The 27,010-nt window shown below is 41.8% G+C and overlaps 1 protein-coding gene across 1 annotated transcript in view; it reads left to right on the plus strand.

Annotated features, from left to right (window-relative positions):
* ADAMTS9 (ADAM metallopeptidase with thrombospondin type 1 motif 9) overlaps positions 1-27,010 on the plus strand; it is a 173,563-nt gene that overhangs the window by 128,298 nt on the left and 18,255 nt on the right. Inside the window, exons 29-31 of the mRNA XM_054976014.1 lie at positions 1,962-2,129; positions 12,564-12,737; positions 20,811-20,981. Coding sequence (XP_054831989.1) covers positions 1,962-2,129; positions 12,564-12,737; positions 20,811-20,981 — 513 coding nt within the window. The remainder of the gene's footprint in view (positions 1-1,961; positions 2,130-12,563; positions 12,738-20,810; positions 20,982-27,010) is intronic.

The raw sequence follows: 27,010 nt of genomic DNA on the forward strand, positions 1-27,010 counted from the left end.
GGCAACACTGATAACATTTTCAACATGGTACATTTTAGCTGGGTTTCCTTGTCTTGAATTTGCATGACCACAAAGAACTTGCCTTATTCTGACTCAGACTGTTAGTTTAACAAGGTCAGTATTGTATTTTCTGACTGATAGCAGCTCTGCAGAATCTGAAGTACAGAAAGGGCTTTCACCTTCTACCTTATCTTTTTAACTAGAGATGCCAGAGACTGGCATCTACTACTCTGATACTTCTCTGCTTAATTCAAAATAATCTCTAGATGTCAATAGCAAAAGAAGTCCCTTCTTTAACTTTATGTCCAATTCCAACTCTGCTTAAAAATGCACATAAACACACTTCCCCCAACAGTACCAGTTTCAGCCACTGCCAATGAAGCATTTCATTGACAGGAATTACTCTTCACCGGTGCACCGCAATCAAAGGGGGAGCAGAAAGGTCATCCTTACTGGTAGCTGTTGGGGGAAATTGTAAAGGAAGGGATCCATTTACTCAGCACAGTGATCACAACGTGACACAGAGCTCCTTTCTAGGTAGCAACTGTGGAAGCCTCCAGTGCTAACTGAGACTCCAACCACTTCATTGACTGCCTTAAGCAGGAGTCTGAAGAGGTAGCACAGAAATAGCATGACTAAATACATTTCTCAAACCATATCTTTAAAAAAATATATGCTCTAGAAATTTAGGACTTAAAATCTAGTTCCCGTAATCCTATATTTTTAAGTCTTTCAAGATTCAGAAGAATGGGTTAAATACATATTTCCTTTCCTGCTGGCTTTCTGTGCTGATCAGATAAGAACCCATGCAATAGGGTGGACAGGTACTTGGACTGCATATCTTGGTCACATGGAGTTGGAGCAGAACCAGATCCTTTAAGAACTCACTGCTAAGTAGTTGAAAATCATGGAAGGAAAGCAACATGGCTAGATGTCCCTAAATGTGAGCTGAGAATCTAGGCTCCACCGGAAAAGGTAGCAGTCCACAGAGGAAGTGTTTTCTTGTTTTTTATTAAAATAGGAAATTGCCCACAAATGTGCCCACCGAAGAGACTTGACTTGGGAGAGTTCCATTAAAACTAGGAATAAGATCACTTAGACTCCTTGGGAATGTGTTTAACTGCACGACTTTTTATGTGCTACAATCGCTTAAACACATGAAGCTGCCTTATACGGAATCAAGCCATTGCTTTGTCAGTGTCAGTATTACCTGCTCAGACTGGCAGCAGCTCTCCAAGATCTCAGGCAGAGATTTTTCACATCGTATGCCACCTAATCCTATTAATGGGAGATGCCAGGGATCAAATTAGGGACTTTCTCCATGGAAAACAGATGTTCTACCACTGCAGCATGGTCCTTCCCTGATTCATATCCTTATATTCCAGATATTTCCCAAGTCCAGATACGAGTCTGCTGCAAATTATACATTTGTGGTGTACTGTTTTGTTCATTTTAAGCCTGCTGCATGATAATGAGACATTTCCCCCTTAGTTCTGATATGAAATTGTAAACAATTTATACCCATCCTTTTCTTCAAGCTACTCATAATTTTATGCCCTTATTGTTGCGTTTACATATTAAAAAAAAGAACGTTTTGACATCTTAGTCAAAACATCCGTTTCAAAACAGGTCTAAAAATATAGCATATTTGACTAAAACTTTTACACCGAATCTTTCTTGGTGCACTTCTCCCCTCCCATTGCTACATACCTTATTAAACATTTATTTGAAAACTGATGAAAGACGATTGAATGAGGTAGAGATAGAGGAGCAGCTATAAATGGCCACGATCATCATAGGAAACGCACGCAATGATCTGTTCTGCCTCTCTGTGTGAAATTGTGTCATATGGCTTCTTTTTCATCCTTGTACTGGCAAAATGCAATATCCTGTATTTTTCAGTAACTGTGTGTAAAGGCGTAGCTATATAAGACACATATGTCTTTACTTTTATGTTACAGTGTTCTGTCTCTTGTGGCCGAGGGCAGAAGTACCGAGATGTTTATTGCTTGTCGAAGGACGGGAAACATTTGGAAAATGATCTTTGCAAGCAGCTGGTTAAACCGAATGTGCAAAAAAAATGTAAAGGTAGCCGGTGCCCAAAGTGGAAAACAGGAGATTGGGGACAGGTAAGATGTGACATCCTATTTTTGCCAAGCACTATGAGTATTATTAAACTCCCTATCTGGTGAGTATAGGGAGGCTATAGCCCAATGGAAGCACACATGCTGGCCAAGCAAAAGCTCCCTGATTCAATAACCACCATCTCTAGACAAACAGAATTCAAGTAATAGGGCTGTCAAGGAGCTCTGCTTGAGGCCCTGGAGAGCCACTGCTAGTCAAAGCAGATAGTACTGGGCTACATGGATCAACATTCTGGTTTGGAATAAGGCTGCCTACATATGTTTAGCTATGTGCTATTGTTTTGAGTTTCTTTTCCAGTTTATTGGTGCAAATCTAAAACAGGAGTATGGTGTCCATATGGCTAGAGCCTTTGATCATGTTCATATGAGACTATGTTGCTTGCAAGTCTTGTTTGCTTGACCATTTCTAAACTAACCACTCTTGGTAGCCATCTGACAGAGGTGCGTCAGTCAGTAGTAAAAGGAACTAATGTTGGCTGCAGTGCTTCTTCATTGTGGCATATTTTATTTATTTTATTTTTTTAATTTTATTTTTATTATTTATCATCTGCCATCAAGTCATAGTTGTTGCTTGCCTCTGTCTAGCAACCATAGTTTTCTTTGGAGGTCTCCCATCCAATTACTGACCAAAGTCAACCCTGTGTAGCTTCCAAGATCTGACAAGATCAGGCTTGCCTGCCCATCTGTGCCACAGCAAAAGTCTTGTCAATAAAAGTGCATGTGAACACTTGCACACATGCGTGCACGCACACACCATCAAGTTGCAATTGACCTATGGCGACCACAGCAAGAGGCTGTCAAGGCAAGTAAGAAGCAAAGGTGATTTGTCTGTGCCATCCTCAGCAGAGTCTTCCTTGGTGATCCTGCTTAGCTTCTGAGATCTGAGAGTGGGCTATACCATGCCGCCTTCCTTCCTTGTTAATAATTAATAAATAATTAATAATTAATAAATATGTCATTGAAAAGGGAGAAGTAAGCCTCTGAGGGCAGATCAGCCTGAGCTCCTGAAGAGGGGTTATGAGAAAACAGCGTGAAGTAAGAAGTTGTGTACATTGTGGCCAGTATAATGTTAACAATTCCATAATACCCTCCAATCTCTGGTTTATCCATATCTAGGCCATTCCCATTACTATTTGAAAGTAAGGGCCTTTCGAGCTAATATAAGCACCTTCCTTTTATAACTGGAGTTTAATGAGGGGAGCTCAGGGCCTGTGGTTGCTAGGCAACAGCCTAGGCTGCAGTCAGGTGCTGCCTTGGACATAACCGACCTAGACTGAGCTGAATAGCTGGGTTTGCTTATCAGTTGCTGAGGGAAAAATGAGTCTGTAATGGGCCATGGATTATGGTTGAGGGCTCTGCATTGGCAGAGGATAAGGAAGATGCACAGAAGAGTCAGTTATTTGAACACTGACACAGCTAAGCCAGTAATGTCAGCTAGCAACTTTTGGTCAGCTGCAAGTCCATAACAGGCTTTTCTCCTTTCTTATGAGTCAAGTTCTTGGCTTGGCTGCCCCATTGACTTTGGACTAAAGGGATTCCCCTATGAGGAATAGTAGAGAGAAATATCCAGGGGACGGAGGAGAGGTCATTTTTCAAGCAAACTCCACCAAATTTGCTGTGAACCTATTCCTTCTTGTCCTATAAGGACCCCCCTCCCAAGTTTCAGGTAGATTTGACCCTGAAGTCCAATTCTAGGGCCCCTGAACAAGCTGCCCCCAGCCACTCTTCATTGTTTCCTACGGGGAAAACATTTCCAAGGCTTTCCAGGATGAGGGACATCTTAAGGAAAGACAACTCCTGGCCAAAAGTCAGTCTCAAATGCAAGTCCCACTTCCATGCAAGCTGAACCAACAAAGCCCAACAGAACCAAAGTGAAGCAAGAGAACCAGAGAACCCCAATGGCAAACTGTAAAACTCCAATGTAAAGGTATTAGAGAGAATCCTTACTGAAGTGGGGGTGCGGGTGGGGGAGTCTCGCCAGACTTGCAGAGTTTAGAGATGCCCACCAACAGCTTGAAGGGCTTTTGGATCTCTGTCGTGGGTGGAGGAGCTGAATGGGATGGGAATCCACCTGCTTGCTACTGCCTGTTCTCCGCTGTCCTCGCGCTGCTCTCTTGCCGCACCGTGAGGATTGCCGTACTCTTGCTTGTTGGGCTGGCTGGTGCTGCTGCATAAATCCAGCTATTTTGCCAGTTCACACACCCCTACTGGCCAGAGCAGAAAGAAGGGGACTTCATTTAGAAAACAATACACAGTTCTGTATCTCAAAAAGGAATATTGCAGAGCTGGAAAAAGTGTAGAAGAGAGCAACCGAAATGATGAAAGGGGTTGGAGCAGTATTCCTAGGAGGAAAGGGGACTTTTCAGTTTAGAAAAAAAAAAGACAGCTAAGGGGAGACATAAGGCCTAAAAGTGTGGTTGGGGTGGAATAACTGGATAGAGAGCTTTTTCTCCTTTCCCATAATACTAGAAGTCAGGGACACCCAATGAACTTAATGAGCAGTAAGTTCAGGAGAGTCAAAAGAAAATACTCAATGAGTAAATTGTTGAATTCACTGCTAGTGGGTTTAGTGATTGCCACAAGCATAGATGGCTTTTTAAAAAGGTTAGAGAGATTCATGGAGCATAGGTCTATCAATGGCTGCCAGCCATAATGACTGAAGGGAACTTCCATATACAGAGACAGCAAACCTGAGGTGCTAAGAGGCAGCATGAGAGGAAGGCCTTAGCCTCTATGCCCTATTTGTTGGCCCTCCATAGCAACTGGCTGGCCACCCTTATGCTGGACTTAAATGGACAACAGGTCCAATCCAGCAGAGCTCTTCTTATATTCAATTATTACATTGTTGTGTTCATGACACTGAGCCTGATAATGATGTTGAAGTCAAAAAAAGGTCCAGTTGTGGTAGGGAAAGCCATACTTGGATCTAGGTGACACTAGTTCAGTCATGAAGCTCACAGGATGACCACAGGCTGCTTACACTCCCTCACCTTAACCTACCTTGGCAGGGTTTAGGGGAGGATAGAACAAAGAAAGGTAAACCATGTACAGTTCTTGCTGCTTCTTGGAGCAAAGGCAGGATAAAAGTATTTTAGATAAGACCGTACCAGCACCACAATAGTCTGGCTTTTGAAGTGAACTATTGCTGAGATACTGCTAACCAGGCCACTTAACAGCAACATTTTACAATGTGATGAGTTTAGCTGTACTTGAATATTTCCATTTATCCCTGATTCCTCAGTTACATTAATATATTATAGGCAGATTAAAGAATCCAGTTTTAAAAGCCTGAGATCTTGTTTTTAACTTTTTTAAATAACATACCATTCTTGGTCAGAAGCTTTACGGAATATCTTTGCTTTGTTTTTATCTTCTAATGGTGAAAACAATTTTTGTAAATAAAGAGATCATGCTGGTCAGTGCATAACAGTCTGTCAGATGCCTAACATATAGAAAAACAGACATTTTAAAAATTTTAAAAATTATCTCACATCATTGGGTTCAATTTGAAAAGAAACCCCAAGTTAATAAGTATATAGTGTGATTTATAGCCTATGATAATCTGCTTTGACTTGGCAATTAAAGGCTATGATTGCATTCCTGCGCCTGTTTGCCTATGCTTAGACCCATTGACACCAGTGGAGCTAAGCATGCAAAACTTAGGGGTCTGCATTAGGATATACCCAAGCCAAAAATCTCAGAGATACCTAAATTGACCTCAAACACTCTCAGATTCTGGGAGAAATGAAAAGTTATTTCTTGGAATTTTGGGAGTGTTTCATTTGCCAGGAGCCAAGAGGGAAAGAGACAAGCCAGAGAACCAAATAGTTGGTGTCTTTCTCTCTCTTTAAAGGGCCATTATTTTCAATGGGAAGATTCCCATAGAAAATGATGGCCCATTAACATTTAAACAAACTGGAGGTGCAGATGAACAGCTGGTCAGGTAGACCTGGCCACTGGAGGTAGGTCTACCACACATATGGCCAGAGAGAGTCCAGGGCTTCTTTAGGAAATGATGGAGCCATTTTTTCTTCTATGTAGATCTGGTCTGTCTAGAGCCCAAAGTCAATAACAGCTCCATTATTTCCTATGAATGGCTCACCTAGTTTCTCTACCATCCATAGGAAATAATCCCCACCCCTATCCCACCTTTCATTGCTTTCCCAACCAATGTTGGGGGGTGTGATGAAGGTAACTCACAAAGATGAATGGCATTACATGTTAAGGAGAGCTGTGCACTGTCTGTCCAACCATGACAATTCTCTCTCATCAGAGAATTGGAGATAATTTTCATGGGATTGAGAAAGGAGGGGCACGCCATTCTGTCAAAGCAAGAAGTTCTGCTAGGTGGGTTCAGCTGGGATTCTTCAGTTCTGTTGGGCTTCATTAGTTCCTTTGGGGAGACTTAGAGTCTGTGGTTGCTCTTCTGTGTTTTGGTAAGCCTTCTTTGTCCTGGAGAAAGCATGCAACCCCCACCCCCATAGGTTACAATAGAGAGTGGCTGAGGGGACCTTATTCAAGGGTCCATAGAATCAGACCTCTTGGTCCAATTCACTTGAAACATGGGGGGTCTTTACAGGACAGGCAGCCTCACTAAACTGCAATTTTGGTTTAGTTTGAATTAAAGACAGACCCTCTAGCCCCTCAGAAAAATTCCACCATATGGAACAATAGAGTCAAATATATTCAGATTTCCAAAAAGGCCTAATCTGAATACTAAAACAGTATTTTTGAACAAAGGACATATCAGGAATACCAGTATATACAGCTGGAGAGCAGCTGCAATTCCAGAACATCTCCAGCCACCATCTGGAGGCTGTCAGCCCTGGTAGCCAGGACTTCCCCACTGCTATCCAATGTTCTGCTCCCACCACAAACTCATTTTGCCTCTAAACAGGCAACTGAGGGCCAGATGATCCAACCTTGATTTGTTGATGGAACCACCATTTGCTCTTCCTTACTCTGTAGTCAGGTTCATCGTGCTGTGTTCATAGCCTACCATTCTTCATCTGTTGAACAAATATCTGTCTTGTGACTGTATTTAAACAATTTACTCCTTGCTGTAGGTCAACCACAAAGCGTTTTATAAATATATTCCTTAACTATTGTATAAATGTATAATGCCAGTTAATTGTTCTTGATTTTTAATATGGGTTGGACTCAGTTAGGTCTGCTGTGCAAAAATAGCCTCTAATGTTTCAGTTCCTTTATGGCAGGGGTTCCCCAATCTTTTTGAGTCTGAGGATACATTTACAATTCTGACACAGTGTGGTGGGCACAGCAACAAAATGGCTGCCACAAAAAGACTGCTGCAGGAGGTGGAGCCAGCCACAAAATGGCTGCTACAGCTTACCTTCAGTTGCACAGTGAAGATTCAAGTACTGTGGAAGCAGTTTCTGTCAAACCAGTGTTTTTAAAAAACTGCACAGGCAATCAGTACTCCAGTGGCCGATCAGAAGCCATGCTTTGCAAAAGTCCCTCCTTGCCCCACCCATTTTCTAAAAATATTTGGTGGGCACCATGCTGGGGACTCCTGCTTTATGGACTCCCACAACATCAAGAGCTGATTCTTTGAGGGCTTTTTAATTTGTTTGGAAATAAATCGGGAGTGTTCATCTGCTTTCAAATTATATCTCATTGCGCATTACAGAGTGACATGATTGATGTTTCATTATCTACTTTCCAATATAATGAACCAGACTTACTTGTAGTCCTCCTTTAAATCCTATTCCTTAATTAACAGAAAGTATTTCCAGGGGAGAGAGGGATAAAAGAGCCAGAAGCTCACCTCCACAAAATATAATATGAATCTAACTTGAAGTTGCAGCAATTAATTTTCAGAGATTAGTGACATATTTGGAAAGGAGAACCAAACTATAGGGAGCTGCTGTAGCATAGTGGTTATGTATTTGAGCTGTGAATCAGCAGTGTGCTAGTTCAAATCCCACTACTATGGTGAGCTCAGTGGGTGACCTTGAGTAAGCCTCCCCTCTCAGCCCCAGCCCTCCCCCCGCCCCCGCTGTGTTGTGGGGATAATAAAATACTAACTTTGTTCACCACTCCTGAGTGGGCACTAATCTGTCTATAAGAGTGGTATATAAGCACACTGTTGTTATTATTATAGATGCAGCCAAAAATGGGAGGACCTGCTATCAAGAAATTAAATTTTACACACAGAGAAGAATAAAATGGGCTGTCTTACCTGTGTAATGTTTGCAGTTATCATCTATTGCAAAACTTTTTATCACCATTTTTTCAAATGCTTGTTTTCAACTAAGTTTTTTTCTCGGGATAAAATATTTTTCATAACACAAGTTTTTTAGCAATTACACTAGAAGTAGTATGTAGGTTGCTGCTAACTAGAGATGGGCACGATCAAAAAAAAATTAACGATCAAGCTGATCGTGGATCAGCGCCGGTGACGATCCCGATTTAACTACCTGCACCGAGCATCTCCTGTTCCCGATCCGTGGATTGTGGATTGTGGATCGTGGAGGCAAAAGCGAAGGGGCGCCCTGCTGTTCCCAGCGATACAGGAACGGTGGGTGATGCCAGCGGCATCTGTGTTTGTGTTTGGCCGTCTGTGTTTGGCCGTCAGAGCTGCCTATCAGGGTTTGCAGGGATGAGATTGGAGTGCCCATGGCTACAGAACACCCCCTTCCCCCTCCCTCCCCTGGGTGTCTTCTCCCAACTGGTGACTGCTTTGCTGCTCCATGGTTGGAAGGAAGCCCTGCTGATCAAGGAAAGCTGGGCTTCCATTCGGGTTTCCAGCGTGACAGAAGGAGGGCAAACAGAGCTCAGGCATTCCCCTGGCTCCGTTGCCAGGGGAATAGATTGCTGGCGCCTGAGTGTCTGGATCCCCAATCCGAGCCTGATCACCCCGATCCAGGCCTCTCCCGATTGCTGGATCGTTGGCCGTGGACGATAATGATCCGCTGGGTCACGATCGCGTGATTGCCATTATCGTGGGTTTTTTTCGATCGTAATGCGGATCGTGCCCATCTCTACTGCTAACCTCCAGGTAAGGACTGGAGATCTCACAGAATTACATAATCTCCAGACTACAGAGTACATGGCTGCTTTGAGAGGTGGACTCTCTGGCATTATACCCATCCTGAGGTCCCTCCCTAGGCTTAAAATCAAATCTCCAAGAATTTCCCATCCTGGAGTTGGCAACCCTAGTAGTGTACCTTACTTAGGGTTGCCAGGTCTTCTTACCATCCCACTGGGAATGGGGGATCTGGCACTCACCTTTGCAGAATCCTCACACGCGGGCAGGAGTGATGTCAGCACACCCAGCAGCGGGCACACTACTGTCCTTGACAAGGGCGAATTTTGGCCCATGTGAAAGGCAGGAGCATGCCTGCCACCAGGTTCAATGACATCACTACTGGAAGTGATATCATTCTGCCCATGGGGAGCACACCCACTGCGTGCTGGCCCGGGAGGTTTTTTGCCTCTTGGGACCATTTCTCTGGACCTAGTGCCACCCAGGTGAGTAACAACAGTGGACAGAAGCTGGGAGCGGGGAACTAGCAGCCCTATCCTTACTGCACTTTTCTGCTTTCAGATATAGGAGTGATTTACATGAACTGTGATCTTTCTGACAGACCTTAAGCATATGTAATGATACCTCACTTTTCTCCCCAATGAGGCTTGCTTCATTCTTATCTCCTCTATTTTATCATCATAACAGCCCCAAAAGGAGATGCATAGCATTCTTCCGTAGCAGAGTGGGAATTTGAACCTGGGTCTCCTGGTCAGGGCTTTTTTTCAGCAGGCATGCGGTGGAACGGAGTTCCAGAACCTCGTGAAAATGGTCACATGGCTGGTGGCCCCACCCCCTGATCTCCAGACAGAGGGGAGTTTAGATTGCCCTCCGCGCCGCATGGCGCAGAGGGCAATCTAAACTCCCCTCTGTCTGGAGATCAGGGGGTGGGGCCACCAGCCATGTGACCATTTTCTCCGAGGGCAACCCACTGAGTTCCACCACCTCTTTTCCCAGAAAAAAGCCCTGCTCCTGGTTACTAGTACACATCACACTGGCTCTCAGCCACAACTTTGAAACACTAAAGCATTGGCCATAGTTCTGATATGTGCTAACATTTGCCTCAGAGAAGCTATTACTGTCTTATTAGCAGTGCCAAGAGGGAGATTTTCTTTGATTTCCTTTAGCTTCAGCTAGAATGTATCACTGTATGTTATCACAACAACAGTGAAACATTTGTAAATCACAAACAAGGGCTAAAATCCTTTTCAAAATACACTGAAGCGCGTTTTGCGTCTATCCCTCCATCTGCAAATTGACTACTCCATTGTCCCATGAGAATATCAAGTGTTATTAATCACAGTGGAAAGCACCACACCATATGGGAAGCATTTACATCACCCAGCATGGAAACCTAGCTGCATTGTGCTCCACTTTTCCAAGTTACACAAAACTGGCCTTTCATAAATATTTATAATCTGAGGAATGTCCCGAGTCAGCTGTTCTTTGAGTCTGTTCACTTTATGGAGCGCACAGATGCTAAAAAGCTGCAGTGCAGGAGCGATCCTGTTTAAACTTGTTTGGCTAAATACATTTTTTAAGACAATATGAATTGTGAATGTAAGAAAATGGTATAAAAGTGTGACGTACAAGAAATTGCTAATTTGCTCTGATAAATGTGATGACATTATGGAATTTATAAACCTATTGCTAATAACTCTTGCCATCCCAAGAGCTTTCAAAATAATTCTTGTAAATGGCAAAAGGTTATCTACGATATCCACATTTCAAATGTATTATAAATTCAAGAATGTTTATAGATATTACATTAATAGATTATAAATCGTTGTTTAATAGCTCCTGCATTAACGAGACCTATCAAACTATTACCTTCAATCACCCTAAATGTCAGTTAAAATATGTTGCACCCTTGACTTTTAAGCTTCCTTTGTAAAAGTAATTATCCTCTTCTGCATACACTCAAGCTGCCTTTTAAGATGTACTGATGAACTGTGTGTCATCTGTTGTCACATAAGGGCAGCAATCCTAGGTACTCTTACCAGGAAGTAAATGTTGTTGAACTGAGAGGACCTTGTTTATGAATAACAATTGTATATAATTGGGCTGCAAGTGTACTTTCAATATTTTGTCAACAACTCTGGCCCTTTACCCATGAATAAATGACCTCGGTGGGACTTACACATAAGGGTGTTCTGGTCTGCAACTGTTATCACTATCAACTTTTACTTAATTGTTTTAATGAGGCTCTTAAAACAAGGATTTGTAGACAAATTATTGTTGGGGGTTGTGTGTTTTGAGTTTGGAACAATGTTTAGCTAGGCTTCACTGAGATTAGCATTAGGTGGAATATGTTCAAATGATAATAAAATCAGGAGTCGATAAAATGGAAAAGGAAATAAGGCAGATGGATTGCTAGCTAGACAATTGGCCACACACCAGTCGCTGCAGAGGGTGCAGAAAAGCCTGTTGCTCCCGTGAGGAAGAAAGAGGCAGAATTTACCAGAAACCTCATAAGATAGTGAAGCCCTCACAGCTTTCCACCTTTGAAGAACAAGAGTTTGTTAATCTTCAGGTGCAGCAACATCTGTCCAGCCTTTTGTTGCTTCTGAACTTCTCCAGATCAGAGGTATTCTCCCCCCCCCCCCCAGGCAAGGATGAGTAGTTGAAGCTGGCTGTGGCCTTCAGGAGGTTTATAATTTCATTAAAAAGCTTCTACATGTGGCTGTGATTTGTCATTTACCTCAAAGCATGAAAATGTTGCAGTCTTGGGAGGTTAGGATGGATGGTATTTATATGTGTAAAGAGTTTTGCACGTGTTGCTGTGCCTTGAACAACTTTGCTAGGATCCTAGAGTAGGAAGCACTTTTATGTGGCCTTGAAGGAATTCTGCCAGCCCTGTCAAGAGGTGGGCTGAGGTGGCTTTCTCAGTCAGTAGGTTTCAGTCACCACTAAACATGGCTCGTGGTTGGCTGCTTCATTTTCTTACACCAATTTTTAAAAGAGTACGTATGGTGTTACGCTCAGTCTTGCTGAATGTTATTATAACTTTGGGTTATAAAAGTGATTTTGAGTGTGTTAAGCTGATGGAAAAGGAAATACAACCAACAAAATGAGTCACAATAGAATATTTTGTATCCAAATATAAATATTTGTATATATCTCAGTTTTGGAGAAAGGTAAGTGTGTGTGGGGGCGGGGCGGTCACTATTTGTAATTCCTACCTCAGACATATGTCTAGTGTCAGCCATGCTCAAAAGTGCTAGTTTGGTAGCATTGCTGAATTTCCACTGCAAAAAGCAGTTAGGGACCTCCCACAGAATTCTTCCTGTAACCTGAAACCAGTTTATTATTAGACATTATTAGAGCATTAAAAATGAGATATCTGACACTTACTTTTTGTGCTTCTTCAGTGCTCGGTGTCCTGTGGGAGAGGCGTTCAGCAGAGAAGCATCCACTGCCATCTTGGCGGTCAGAAAGCAATTAGGGAAACTGAATGCGGCCAGCTCAGCAGACCAGCCTCAGAACGGGAATGCCAAATAATTGAATGTGCCATCTACAAATGGGAAACAGAAGATTGGCAAGATGTAAGTAAATAAGAGAATGTGGCAGGAAGCATGGATTGCATTTAAAATACATCAAAGTAAAAGTGTGCTTGATATTCTTCACTGTGATATTCCTCGTGGGGTTGGGGGAGTTATAAAGCATACTGTGGTGAATGGAATAGAAGGTGGTTCAAAATATGCAGTTGCAAGGTACCAAAGCTTATGATTCAGCTCAACCGTCCTTTCACATTCCTTTAACAAACTGCTAAATTTTGAATGAGTGACTGTTCTGAAAATGCTGACTGACTTGTGTAAGTTGTTTTAATGGAGAAGCAGTTGCACAACTATTTCACTTCCCCAGATCAACTCAGAGCTACTGAACACACATTCCAGTTAGGTCATTGGCCCTTAGACATAATACTTTTTTGGAAAAACAGAAAGGATACATTGGTATGCACAGGTACAACGTACTATATAAATAGTACATAAGAGAAAGTCACATTTATGTACTGCAGTATGCTTATGCGCTAATGAAGGATGATGGATGTATATTTCTGAAAATAATTAATCTCAGAATCAGCAGGCAAACCACCCTGTAACAAAAAGTCTGCCAAGAAAATGTTGTGATGCGATGTCCCCCCATGGGTCAGTAATGACTCAGTGCTTGCACAGGGGACTACCTTTACCTTTACCCTACCAGCACCCCAGATCTGATACATATTGCTCTCCTTCTCGGAGAAGGTACATCCTGTAATGTTGTATTACAGTTTGAAAGCCCTGTGGACTCTCCTCAGGCATATTCTTGTTTGAAGATTCATGTTTATGACATGAAAACTGCACGGCAGGTATCTGTGTGTGAGAGAAAGCATGCCTTTCTGAGCCAGTCCTCAAGTCTCACTGCACCTGTGAGCTATTGCATGACCTTTTCAAAGATTAAAAAAATGCTTTATAGAAGTACACGCACCCCTTTGGAGGGGGACACGGAAAGCATTCTCAGATATCCTGAAGCAGAGAGGGATAATAATTGGAAGGGATTCAGTAAGGAATGTCTGTATGAGAGGTTCTTTTACATGTTTACTGCCAAACACACTTTGAGGGCAGAGGAATTTGCTTAGCATTGCATCTTAGAACATGTGTGGCTACTCAGCCTGCATTAGCCCAGTTATAGCATTCTTTTCTGTGCAAGTGGCTGTGGAACTTATTACCTTCTTGGGAATCTATGACTGAGATGGCAGGGTCAAAATATATTATTTGTTTATTCAATTAAAGATGGTATTTTGTGGCTTGCAGAGATTGAATGTACTGAATAACTAAAGTCTAGTTCCCACAACAAGCGGCCTGTTTAAAGCCCTGATGTTATTTGCTGTTCCAGTAGAATTAAACCCTCCTGTTTTACTTATCACTCTGCGCATTTTACAGTGCTGCTGATAAACTTAGATTAAATAATAGTAAGAATGACAGAAGCAGTAATAGCTTTGAATACATTAGCCACCAACAGAGCACATATAATCTGTTCTTCCCCCCCAAGCACTGTGTCTGCTTTTGTTCTTCAGAAATCTTCTATATTTTTATGCTTGCACATCTGGCCACAGAAAGAGCTATACCTTGAAAAACGCCTGAATTTGCAGCACATTTCCCAAGCTAACTGTTACAATAGAGGTATATTAGACAAATGTCTGACAGAGACAATAGCACACCTGTTGTACCCCATAAGCATGATTGTTAGGATGCAGCTTGGGGATTATTGAGCTGGTTATTGGCTTGGATGTTTCAGTTGGCAGGATGGCATATCGAATGGACGCACTGCCATGGGCAAGTGCCAGTTAGATCATCAGACTGGTTGTTCAGGCAAATGCTCAGCGTTAAGTTCTTAAGGAGACATAAGGATGTGTCCAAAAACCTCTTAAAGCTGGCAACTTGATCCATGACTTCAGTCAGGAGGCTTATTTTTCAGAAGGCAAAATAACAGAGCTTTTTAAGGGGCTGTGTTTGATTTGTTTATGAAGTGGACGACATAACCAGTACCCCTTAACTACTGTCACCTGCAGAAAATGATGACTGCTTTTTCTTCACTATAATCCACTGTGATTATTAAGCACATTCATAAGAAGCAAAAACACATCTCTTGTTACAAGGAAGTTTATATAACTAATAAAAACTTGCGTTCTGCAAGAACAATGGTATTTCATCCTTTAAAAAAACCCCTTGGGTGAAGCAACCTGGAATACTGTGCCATGAATACATGAACACGTAAAGCTGCCTAATGTGGAATAAGACCAGTGGTCCATCAGAGTCAGTATTGTCTACTCAAACTTGCAGCAGCTCTCCAGGGTCTTTCACATCTCCTACAACCTGGTCCTTACTGGACATGCCGGGGTTTGATCCTTTGACCTTCTGCATGCCAAGCAGAGGCTCTACTATTGAGCCAGGGCTAAGTTCCCCAAATAATAATAATAATAATTATTATTATTATTATTAGTGTGTGTGTGTGTGTGTGTGTGTGTGTGTGTGTGTGTGTGTGTGTGTGTGTGTGTGTGTGTGAAATAAGTTCCACCCATGGTTGAGATGAGATACTATCATATCATATACAAAAAAGAGCTCAGTATTTTCCAGTTCTGGTGACTGATCACAATTAGCAAGGGAAGTGGCATCGAGGTCGCAATCTCCACCTCTAATGCATTCACTTGAAGGTGTGGAGAAGTCCTATTCTCTGTACATGTTACAAGGACTGTAAAGGGTTCTCACCGTGATCAAGGACTCTGCATTTTCATATCCAGATTTTGTAAGGGTTCCCAATCTTGCAAAGGTGTGCATACAAGAATTTAACACTCCTTCAAAGGAACGCAGGAATATTGAGGACAGATCTTGCTGTGGGATTTGTCACAACAATGCTGTTCCCCTCCCTATACATGTTAGGTCCCATAGATAAGGTGCAGAAAACAATTGTGCAGTTATAAAATGTAGTTGCATGTAGGTGAGGGGGGGAAAGGCCATTCTCAAGATAAATGTCCCTCCAACTAGTTTTATTTTCACTCCTTTTTAAAAAAATTAAAACATGTTTCTAAAGCATGCTAAATATGATTCTGATTAGTAAAGGATAATGTGAAATAATGAGATACCCAACGGTTCTCAACATAGTAGTTTCACAGGATCTGGCATGATTAATATTGACCTTTACAGTTAAGGTTCCACAGCTGATTAGTCAACATCTGCTAATTTGGGGAAGGAGGCTGTAAGAAGGAGGGAACACCCTGTTTGTGCTCTCAGTCTACTGTCTGTCCACTTCTTCTCAGACAGGTCAGGCATTGGTTTACCTGTGAGCGTTGAGTGCATCTTTCTTGAAACAGGGTCTTAATTGGATGTATAAGTGTTGCTATGTGGTAGGTGTGTGGTGGTTTTAGTTTCACATTGTATATCTCAAATAAGCCACTGGTGGGGAAAAAAAACTTTGTAAGTATGAACCACCAAGCACAGAATATAGTTTTGAACTGAGGCTATTGGATTATTTGCCTTATGCCCCCTCCCCACATTAAGTTTGTGAAGGCTATGACTTTGTGCTTAGCATATCAGGCATTGTTTGCTGAACATACAACTCCTTTATCTCGCCCTCTTTACTTGATGAGCTTCAGTGTTTAGAGAGGGGACCAAAATATATAAAAAGCAAACATAGTGCCTAGTTCTCCAGATTCTCAGTGCAGCTCAGAGAGAGCAGAAGGAATACCCAAGGCTGTGGCCATAACCGCCTCCTCCTTTTAATCTTCTCTTACACAGTGATCCTTTGACCACAGTGTGTGACATTAATGCTATCAGAAGCCCCCAGCAAACACCCTCTCCAATCATATTATGGACCATGGGGATAATTTTAAAAGGGAAATACACATTTGTTTTTGGTTAGCTTAAAATCCAGAGAAACTGTAGTCACATATAAAGATAAGTGAGGATTAATAGAAACCCTCAGGAAACTGATATTAATTCAACTGTTGTAAAACATCGTGACTCAAGCAATTCTACAGTAACATACATCAGTTCAAAATATTGTTCCTGTAGATAGCAAAGAACAAAGAAAGATATGACCTTACATAGTTGGTCTTCGGAAGAACCACTGTTAAAAGGAGAGGTATTGTAGGAAACACACTACAAACATAACACATCAAAACTAATTCAGGTAATTCATTTACAAGCACTTTTTTAAAAAAAATAGGTCATCAAATAGTATGTGTTTGCTGAACTTACCAAATTGGAGTAATTAGCTCCCAAAGCAGTGGCTCCCGCCCTGCCTTTCTTTCTCTCTCTCTTTCAGTTTCTCACCATTTTTGTTTTAACTTTCCACAACTGGAAAGCATTAGATACCCCTCCCCCCATACACTGCCAACCCTTTTGTGGGAGGTGAATGTTTGATGGGTCACGCTGGTTTTCTAAAGCTTTCCAGGCTCCCCCTATGCCGGGTGTGGGTGTGTGCTTTCTCTCTCTCTCGCTCTCTCTCTCTCTAAATCTCTAACATGTGATGGAACAGAGTACGAGGGATGTCTTTTAAAAATTATTTTTAAAGCTTTATCGTCTTCTTCCTCATAAATAATCATTAATTAAATGCTAGTTCACACTTTTGAATTCTTAGTCCTTTATAGATATAGATAAGTCGGACTTTTCGGGAGGAGGGATTGGCTGATAGCCTGTAACTGGTGTGGAGGGGGGGGGGGAAGCCTTGCTAGCAAATAAAAATAGTTTGCGTGTAATTTATTGAGATTAAGTACAGACTGAATTAAGCCACCATGTAGTAAATCCAACCTGACATAAAAGGCCTGTTTGAAACAGGGTTGCAGCTCATTAATGCCTGAACCTAAACCACTCTCTCTTGCTGATTCAGCTTTTCATGTTCTTGTTCAAAGTCCTTGTAGAATTCAGGTGTGCTTGTTTTGCTTCATTTCAGTTCGAGAGACTACTCTTAGAACATAAGAACATAAGAGAAGCCATGTTGGATCAGGCCAATGGACCATCCAGTCCAACACTCTGTGTCACACAGTGGCCAAAAAACCAGGTGTCCTCAGGAGGTCTGCCAGTGGGGAAGGGACACCAAAAGCCCTCCCACTGATTTCCCCCCCCAAAAAAACCCACCAAGAATACAGAGCATCACTGCCCTAGACAGAGAGTTCCATCTATACCTTGTGGCTAATAGTTGCTGGTGGACCTCTGCTCCATATGTTTATCCAATCCCCTCTTGAAGCTGTCTATGCTTGAAGCTGCAACCACCTCCCCTGGCAGTGAATTCCATGTGTAATCACCCTTTGGGTGAAGAAGTACTTCCTTTTATCCATTCTAACCCGACTGCTCAGCAATTTCATTGAGTGCCCACGAGTTCTTGTATTGTGAGAAAGGGAGAAAATACTTCTTTCTCTACCTTCTCTATCCCATGCATAATCTTGTAAACCTCTATCATGTCACCCCTCAGTCATCATTTCTCCAAGCTAAAGAGCCCCAAGCTCTTTAACCTTTCTTCATAGGGGAAGTGTTCCATCCTTTTCATCATTCTAGTTGCCCTTTTCTGCACTTTTTCCAGTGCTATAATATCTTTTTTAAGGTGTGGTGACCAGAATTGTACACAGTATTCCAAATGAGGCCATACCATTGATTTATACAGGAGCATTATGATACTAGCTGATTTGTTTTCAATTCTCTTCCTAATAATCCCCAGCATAGCATTGGCCTTTTTTATTGCCGTCACACACTGAATCAACATTTTCAGTGAATTACCTACTACGACTCCAAGATCTCTCTCTTGGTCAATCTCTGCCAGTTTGGACCCCATCATTGTGTATTTATATTTGGGATTTTTGGCCCCAGCATGCATTACTTTGCACTTGGCCACGTTGAACCTCATTTGCCACATTGACACTCATTCGCCCAGCCTTGACAGATCCCTTTGGAGTGCCTCACAATCCTCTCTGGTTCTCACCGCCCTGAACAATTTAGTGTCATCCACAAACTTAGCCACTTCACAGCTTACTCCCAACTCCAAATAATTAATGAACAAGTTAAAAAGTACCAGACCCAATACTGAGCCCTGCGGTACCGCACTGCTTGAAGATGGTCTGGAAACTCTGATCTGAATCCAAAGACTCTTTTCCACTTAAAGTCTTCCTTCAATGTGAGAAGGCTTCTATTATTAACAGGGTCTTCTGGATAGGGTTATTAACAGGGTAAGGCCGACATCTTGCCTGGCCTAAAAGAGTTCAATCCAAGGTGCCAGTCCTCACCTTTAAATCCATAAACTGCTTGGATCCCATTTGAAATCTACTTCCATATATACCTCCCTGCCCCTGGTGTTTGGGCAGAGTGACCATGTTCTGGGTGGTAGCATCACTGGAAATGGGAATGACTATGTCTTTAGGTATCAGGAGGGTGCTGAGATTTTTTGTGGAACACCTTGACCTGCCTCCATCTGAGGCCCAACTGGCTGCATCACTGGAAAGCTTCTGGTGAATTATAAAACCAAGTGAAATTTGCAGAGAACATCCAAATTAAATTAACACTGCAGTTAGTATTCAGTGATCACTCTGCAGTAATCCTCTTTTTTTTTTTTTTGCTCCTAAAGGAAAGTGTAACAGTGCTCCTACCAAAAGCACCATCCCCCAAGCTCAGGTTAGGAATTCTGCAGCTGTGGCAAATCGCTACTAAATACACCATCATAATTTCCTTGATCCTACAGACTTTCCAATTTAGTATAGTCAAGAAATCGCTTGTGAGTAAACATCAGTTGTATTCATTAGTTAATGCTTTGTACTTTCTGCATCTAGAAGTGGACAACCCCACTTTGACTACTACATGGGCCATTTTCACATGCCTTATTGGCTCCGGTATGTCCCGGTTCTCACGCAAAATCGAGCCAGGAAGATGCTGTCCTTGCGGGAGCTTTGCACGACATACCGGAACCAGTAAGACGTGTGAAAACGGCCATGTATTCCCTTTAAATACAGCATTCCAGGGATGCTGTGGGGAGGTCACAAGGAAGAAGGAAATCTCTTTGGTCTGCATTTTGCTTGAGGTCTAGCAAATCCTTGCATGCTATCTCATTTCTATAATCCCCTCAGATTTTAGTCTTGACAGCTAATATAGTGCAGTACACTTAGGTAAAGTTGCATTGCACACTACCTAATTTTCATGATAATAATTTTATCACATTATAGGATAATTTAGTGATCACTGAAAATGTAGAGGTGCTAACTTGGTTAAACAAGTGTGGCATTTGTAACTGGAACCTGAGACAGGTAATTTGGCACTAAAAAGAAGCCACTGGGGGAGCAGATATGGATCAAGACTGTGGCACTAGGGAAACTCCTTTTGCCAGTCAAACATGCCCTTTCCTGGCATTGTTTTAAGTAATTGCGGGGAAGGGAGAAAGACGTATTATGGGTATCTATCTGCCTTTTCCTTATGAGACTGAAAGCAGGCCAGGGGAAGGAGGACTGTTCCCAATTTCCCTACACTGCAGCCATCAATCCTGTTCAGGTTCTCACTCCACAACTGCTTTATAAGAACCAAGCTGTGCCTCTGGAGTTCCTGTTATAGAGCTTCAGTAATTTGGCTCTTAAGGAACTAATCATTTTGCAAGAGTGACACCACAGTCATACTCATATTCACATAGAGGTAAGTACTACTTAATTCATTTGGGCTTATTCCCTAGGAAATGGATATAGGATTTTGTCCTGTCTGCTTAAATCCAGAGGAACATGATAATTATTTGTTACAATTTGTGCTGTCAGTCACACTTTAAACCTAAAATGATAAGGGAATGTGTCTTAATATGAGGACATACAGTAATAATACACTATTGACTAATGTTTACTGGGTTTACTGCTTCAGTTTAGGCTTCATTCAGTTGTCTTTTAGTCAGTTTTCTGTCACCCTACCCTCAATTTCAGTATAATTCCCCATCCTTATTCAGGTCCAGAGGTAAATAAATGGAAAGTAATTGACATTTTAAAAACAAACTGCAGGGGTAGAGAAGCCTTTCTCTGAAAGACACGAAGTTTTCTCTCATCAATTGCTTCTTACCTTCCCCTGCCTACATGAGTGCCACCAGATAGCCCCCAACCACTCTCTTTCTCTTTGTCTTAACAGTGCAGCAAAACGTGTGGTGAAGGGTCCAGATATCGCAAAGTGATCTGCATGGATCAAAACAGACAAGAAGTAGATGCGCTTCACTGCGATCCAAGCAAGAGGCCACCTGAGGTTGAGAGTTGCAACTTGCCGCCATGCGAGTACGTCTGGATTACAGGGGATTGGTCAGAGGTATGTCTCATAGAGAAGAAGAGGGCTAGGCTTCTGGCTTAATGAGAGGGGGAAACGCTCTAAACAAGGCCCTCCAAATTCAAAGGATGAAGCATGCTAATTGGTTGGTTCATATAATGCTTCCTGTTGTTTTCTTGGAGCAGATCATGACATTCTGCAATATATATATGATGGTGATGGATTTCTTTCTTTGTCAGTAAATGAACTCAGGGAAGACAAAAAGAGAAGTAGACAAAAGAGTTTTGGCAGCAACAAGTATTTTCAGGCAGATAGCTGTGTTGGTCTGCAATAGAACAGCAGGATTTGAGTCCAGTGGCACCTTAGAAATTAACAAGATTTTCCTGGTACAAACTTTCAAGAGTCCCTTCTTGACTTGTATCTTGGAGTGGCAGTTTTAACTGGAGAATATGAAAACAGTGATCTATGAAAAACCTTTTATTCAAGAACAGGTGAGATAAGAGACAGAGATACACAGAGCCCAAAACACAGTTGCAGACCTACAACTACAGTCAGCATGGGGTAGCTGAATGAGTTGTAAATCCCATACACAGTGTCAGCACACATTGGCCGATTTCACATGTCTCAAGTTTTCCGCTTTTTTCCCACCCGTTATTCGCTTCTCAGAGGGCTGTTCAAATACTCTTATCTCAATCCCACCATTCCCCCTCGTCTTTTGCGTTGTGCCTCAGACGAATTTGTTATGCATTAGAATGCTTCTCTTGCGTGGTTCTCACCGTGGATGTGGACAAATAGCAGCGTTTCAGAAGGAGACCGCCCCCTTCAAACCACCCCACTTCTGTGTTTGCAGCCTTTCCGGAACACCATCCCTCTTTGTCGTGCAATTATCAAGCTTTCCCACTCTTTCTGCAGCATGCGTGCCTGCCTGCCTGCCCGCCCTTTTTTTAAAAAAAAAAAATTTAAGGGGACTTTCCCAGCGCTGTTGCACAATCCCGGCCATAAATCTTAATCGCAGTGCTCCAAAATCCCAGTGGAGACATCAAGGGGTGGCGTTATTTCCATTTCCATGTCATTTTTAGGATGCCGAACAGTCGTAAATATCGGTGGCTGTTAAAATTAATGTGTTTTTAACTGTTGAAATTACTGTTATAGCGGAAATCCATCATTCTAACATTACATTCAAGCATCAAATAATTAGTCTGCCCGTTTGGAGAGTTTGGATCACCCCCACACCCCCAATATCACTTCAAATTAGCCCACCAGAATAATGGTCCAATGGATTTCAAAGAAGAAGGCATAGAATAACATTAACCATTCACAGGCATCATAGGGGTGTGGCTTCACCATAGCAATTTAGCAAAAAAACGCTATAGCAGAAATGTGATGAAAAAATGGGGGGGGAAATGAACACAATGTCATCATTGGCGACATCGAATCTAAACCCGCCCCGTATTGCGCGATTCTACCAGGGATGTGGACGAAGTATAGTGCGAGGCAGCAGCAGTAAGAGAAGGGATGTGAACGCAGACTGGGACATTGTGGGATAGAATCCAGCGTGATTAATGCTCATGAAAAGCGGAAGGTAGGGAAGTGTGGATTCGGCCATTATATACTTTTACGAACAAAGGAACTTTGACAAACAACTAATGCATGGGCAGAGATAACCCATTCAATTTTACTAACTCTCGAGATCACAAACTCTGATTTCACTGTTTCTGTTTATCTAACTACACTGTCCATTTGATTTAATTTGTACCTAGAAACTATGTTTTGTTTTCTTGTTTTCCTAAGACCTCTTGTCAGGACAGACCATGAACTACAATCTTTTGATGTCATCATGTATAATTATGACAAGTTTCCAATACAAATATGGTGTCAGTATGGCATACTTCACAGAACAAAGAACATGATAAAGCAAAAGAAATGCATTCCTATAAATGCAATCCTCTAAGGCTGGCTACATCAATCTGATAAAGAGAGTTTTGACTCTTCAATGCTTATACCTTGAAAATCTTGTTGGTCTCTAAGGTGCCACAGGACTGTTCCAGTGACAAGCAGGCTCCCAGGTAGATCATGACTGGAAGGATATTCTGTAATTGTGGAGCAGCTAGTAAAAATGCCCCAGTCTGTTCCCTTGCTTTTCAAAATTGGTTCATAGACCACAACCATTGTTAACATCTGAAGTGAGGCGCAGGCTGGGAGACGATCTGTGGAATCTACAGCCCAAGCCAAACAGTCACATGTAAGTCAAATTGGTATTTTCTCCCCTACAACCTTGAGGATTTGTTACCACACATTTAAAAAGAACATAAAACTGAGTATCACAGGTTTTTAAAACATAACTGCATGCTGATAAGACAGCCTCCAGTTTCTCTTTTTACCTGAATTATTAAAAGCAGTATCATGAAAATACTGAGCCAATGTCAAAAGCCATCCATAACTAAATTTCAGTAGATTCTGCCCTTAAAATGACCATTTTCAACAACTGGTCAGATACCTATAGACTTCTCTACTGTGGTACCATGGAACCATGACTCTGGCATTTCCTCCCATGGAAGGTCTGCTTTTAACACTTCCATAGTTATGCTATCAGGCAGAGAAGGCCTTCTCTTGTGGCCACTCTAAGTAGGATCTCTGACCCAATGATTTTTGTACCCAGGCAAGTCTATACAGGATATGACACTGTAGTTCCACGCCGTTTAGGGCTTTAAGGCATGCAACCACCACTTTTAATTAGGCCAGGAAGCTAATTGCCAGCTCCTGAAAATGGAACAAAACAGGAATAGGATGCTCACTGCTGCTTATACTTGTCAACAATCTGCCAGCCCCACCAAAAGGCAAAAAGTGTCCCAGAGGTAACAAGTAAATGAAGATAAAATCATTTTTTAAAGGGATGGGGGCGGGGAATGCACATTTTAATATAATTACACTCAAAAGTGGTCATTCCCAATAGTTAAAGATTCATGTATTGAAAGTAACTGAATGATCCTAAGCAAAGTTATGATCTTCTGTGGCCTTAGAAGGGTATAACTCTGCTTAGGATTGAGCTGGAAGTGTAAACGCCAAAAAACTACAAGAGTTCTGTATGACCATGGTAAAACAAAATGTCTGCTGATTGGTCGGCATCTGCCGTTCGCCCCTTTTTGCCATCCTCATTTGCCTTTCCCCCATCTTTTGATGGATCTGCATTCTAGTCAGTATTATGCAACCAAGAAAGCTGCCACTCAGATTTAGGTGCCTATGGGTGAGGTGGGTGGAAAGGGAGACGATGGAGAGGGTTGCAAATATCCATGTGCTTAAGTTATGACTGGAACAGTTGGACTGGAAATTAAAATGAAAAACAATAACCACCTTAAAGTAAAACCAACTCGTTGCCAACTAAAAATAATCATTTCTTCACATAAAGGTGAGGCTCGGATTCATACTTTTGAACAAATTTGAATTGACAGTTCTCTCCCACAAGAATGATCACATGTGCCAAGAGAAATCAACTGCCTTCCATTGTTGCCAGAGCTGAGCGTAGAAGGAAACAGCCTCATCCAGGCCTGTTCCTTCTGCATCATATGAAGGAGCATTTCACACCTGGAAGAGCTGCAGTGAGAAATGACTTCGCTTTTGCTGACCTAGCAGAACAGGGAAAATTAAAGAGCAGAGTGGAGTAGAATCATAAACAGAAAATGCTTGCAGACTGCAGAGTTATGGTAGCAAGAAAAAGAATTGAGAAGAGCCCAGTGAATGTTTCACATTTATATGGCTTCTCTCGCTTTCCTTATACCCCATTTGGGATTACAGGCAGGAGGTGAGTGCTGCGTGCCTTAAATATGGAGGAAGGGCAGCCAACTAAGTTGCCGTACTAAATACTGATCTCAGTAATGCTGTTAGAATTCCCAAAATGAATTGTCCCCCAAAGGTGAATTTTTTTGGCATAATGTTCCTTTATCTTCCTAAATTACTATAGCTGTACATTTTGGGGCATCTAGTGGATTTAACATTTGTGAAAGGGCAGGAAGTGGGATAGTAGGAGGAAAGGGGTAAATGGGGAAATGGCAGGTAGATAGAGAGGAAGATAAAAGAGTTTCGTAAAGGCAAAGTCGCCTGGCCTTCGGATGTGCCCTGATGTGGGTTTTTGACCCTTTACAAGAGACCTCAGCTAAGATGAAATTACAAAAGCTATCTGATTCACTTTGAATATCTCCATTTTGGTTTTGTTTCTTCTTTGTGAGAAATAAACTCATCGGTATTTTCACACTGATTTTTCTTTCCTTGGTCCAAATTTTTCCCATTACAACCAATGTATTTTCCGATTTTTTTGCATCAATTACAAATAAATTGCCTGTAATGTATAAATGTCATTATATGGTATAAAAATGGAGTAAAAGAAACAAAAAACCCTCGATCTACAACAGCAAAACAGATGATAACATAGGAAAAGAAAATGACCAGATCATCTCATTGCTACCAAAGACAGACATTCCCCAAACAGCCTCAAAAGAGAGAGAATCTGTAACCTATTCTTTCCTCAAAGTCATCACAGTTCCATGATTTCAGTCCATGAGATGTTGACGTTTCTGCTGATAGGACTCATATTTCTTCTAGCCACTGGTTTTGAAAAAGAAGAATATAAATAAAGGGAAAGAAATGTTCTCTAGGTTGCAACTAAATCTTTATTCTCTTCTACAGTCGTTTTATGTTACACATTTCCTTTGGTTTTCTTCTGAGATTGTGGTGTGTGGCCAATACTCCCTGATTTTATGCTTTCAGGAAACCACAGGATATCTGATCCAGAAGTAACTTGTAATGTATTCCTCACAATGGGAGTGTGGGGAAATATACTCTCATCGATGGCCGTGCACAAGCATTTTCTCTTTGCCATGTAAAAGCAGAGTGTATGCACAGCTGAAGATTATAACAGCAGTGTATATAGTTAGTGGGTATATATAAAGTGGAGGAGAGGAGAATGATGTAAGTCACTTTGGGATCCCATAGAGGTGGGGTATAAATGAAAATGTAAATAAGCAAGTAAATAGTGCTCTGTATCTTCTGTGAGATAAAAACTTGGAGCATTCTGTTTCAGAATTCAGTATTTCATTTCAAATAAACAAACAAGGGTATGTTAGCTTTGCTTGGAAATGCTCAGGTTTCCAGTTGCCTTGCTTCTGGGAGATTATTATAAAAATACAGGCAGTCAACCCAATTTTAAAGCCTATTCTGCTCAAGTGCTTGACTTCAGATCTATGCACCAGTGTTTTGGTCAATGATCCCTTTGTTTTAAGTAGGACTTTGATTTGGCATTTCATTTCTTTGTGCCATGATGCTTTTTTTAACATTGAAATACTGGAATGAAATTTGACACACACATTCAAGGCATGGCTTCTGTGTTTTATGTCTGAATCCCTGCACTGTCTGCTGCCAATCTCAAGGGGGCAGGAATGCCGTATAGGCCTCAGAGATTGATGTTTGGGATAAAAGCTGGTGTGCTTGCATGCAACATAAGTTTGTTTGAAATCTGATTGATCTCCACATCTGTTTTCAAGGGGGGGGGAGATGCAAAATAGGTTATAGTGTAGTTATAGTGTGAGGCCTCATTGAATGTAAAAGATGCATTTCTCCAGCTAATATTGAGTTGGATCCAAACATTATAGCTAAGTTTGCCAGTTCCTCCCTCTGATGGCAGACCCTCAGTTTGCCTCTCCTGCCGTTCCTGAGGGCCCCCCATACCCCATGAACAGCATTTCAGGAAGCTGTCGTGAGGGTGGGGAAAGGAAAGTTCCATTCCACTGAGAAGAAGTGCCTCCCATAAGCAGAAAATGACTTTTGGCTCTAACTCAGAATTGTCTATTTGTATATACTAGCCAGTCTGCAACATTGGGTCTCTTTATCACATTATCATGCTCAGACTGTGTCAAAGAGAACTGGGAACTGGTTGGGGGCAGAGCAACTATTGAAACTATTTGTGGGAATAATCAGAAAGGAAAGAGATTCCTTTCTGGTGCTTCACAATTTTGACAAAACAAGTGACTTTGATATGGGAAGGGAAACCAGCAATGACAAAGTGGGGGTACTAAGTAGGT

This window comes from Eublepharis macularius, chromosome 4 (genome assembly GCF_028583425.1).
Source record: "Eublepharis macularius isolate TG4126 chromosome 4, MPM_Emac_v1.0, whole genome shotgun sequence".
Lineage (NCBI taxonomy): Eukaryota > Metazoa > Chordata > Lepidosauria > Squamata > Eublepharidae > Eublepharis > Eublepharis macularius.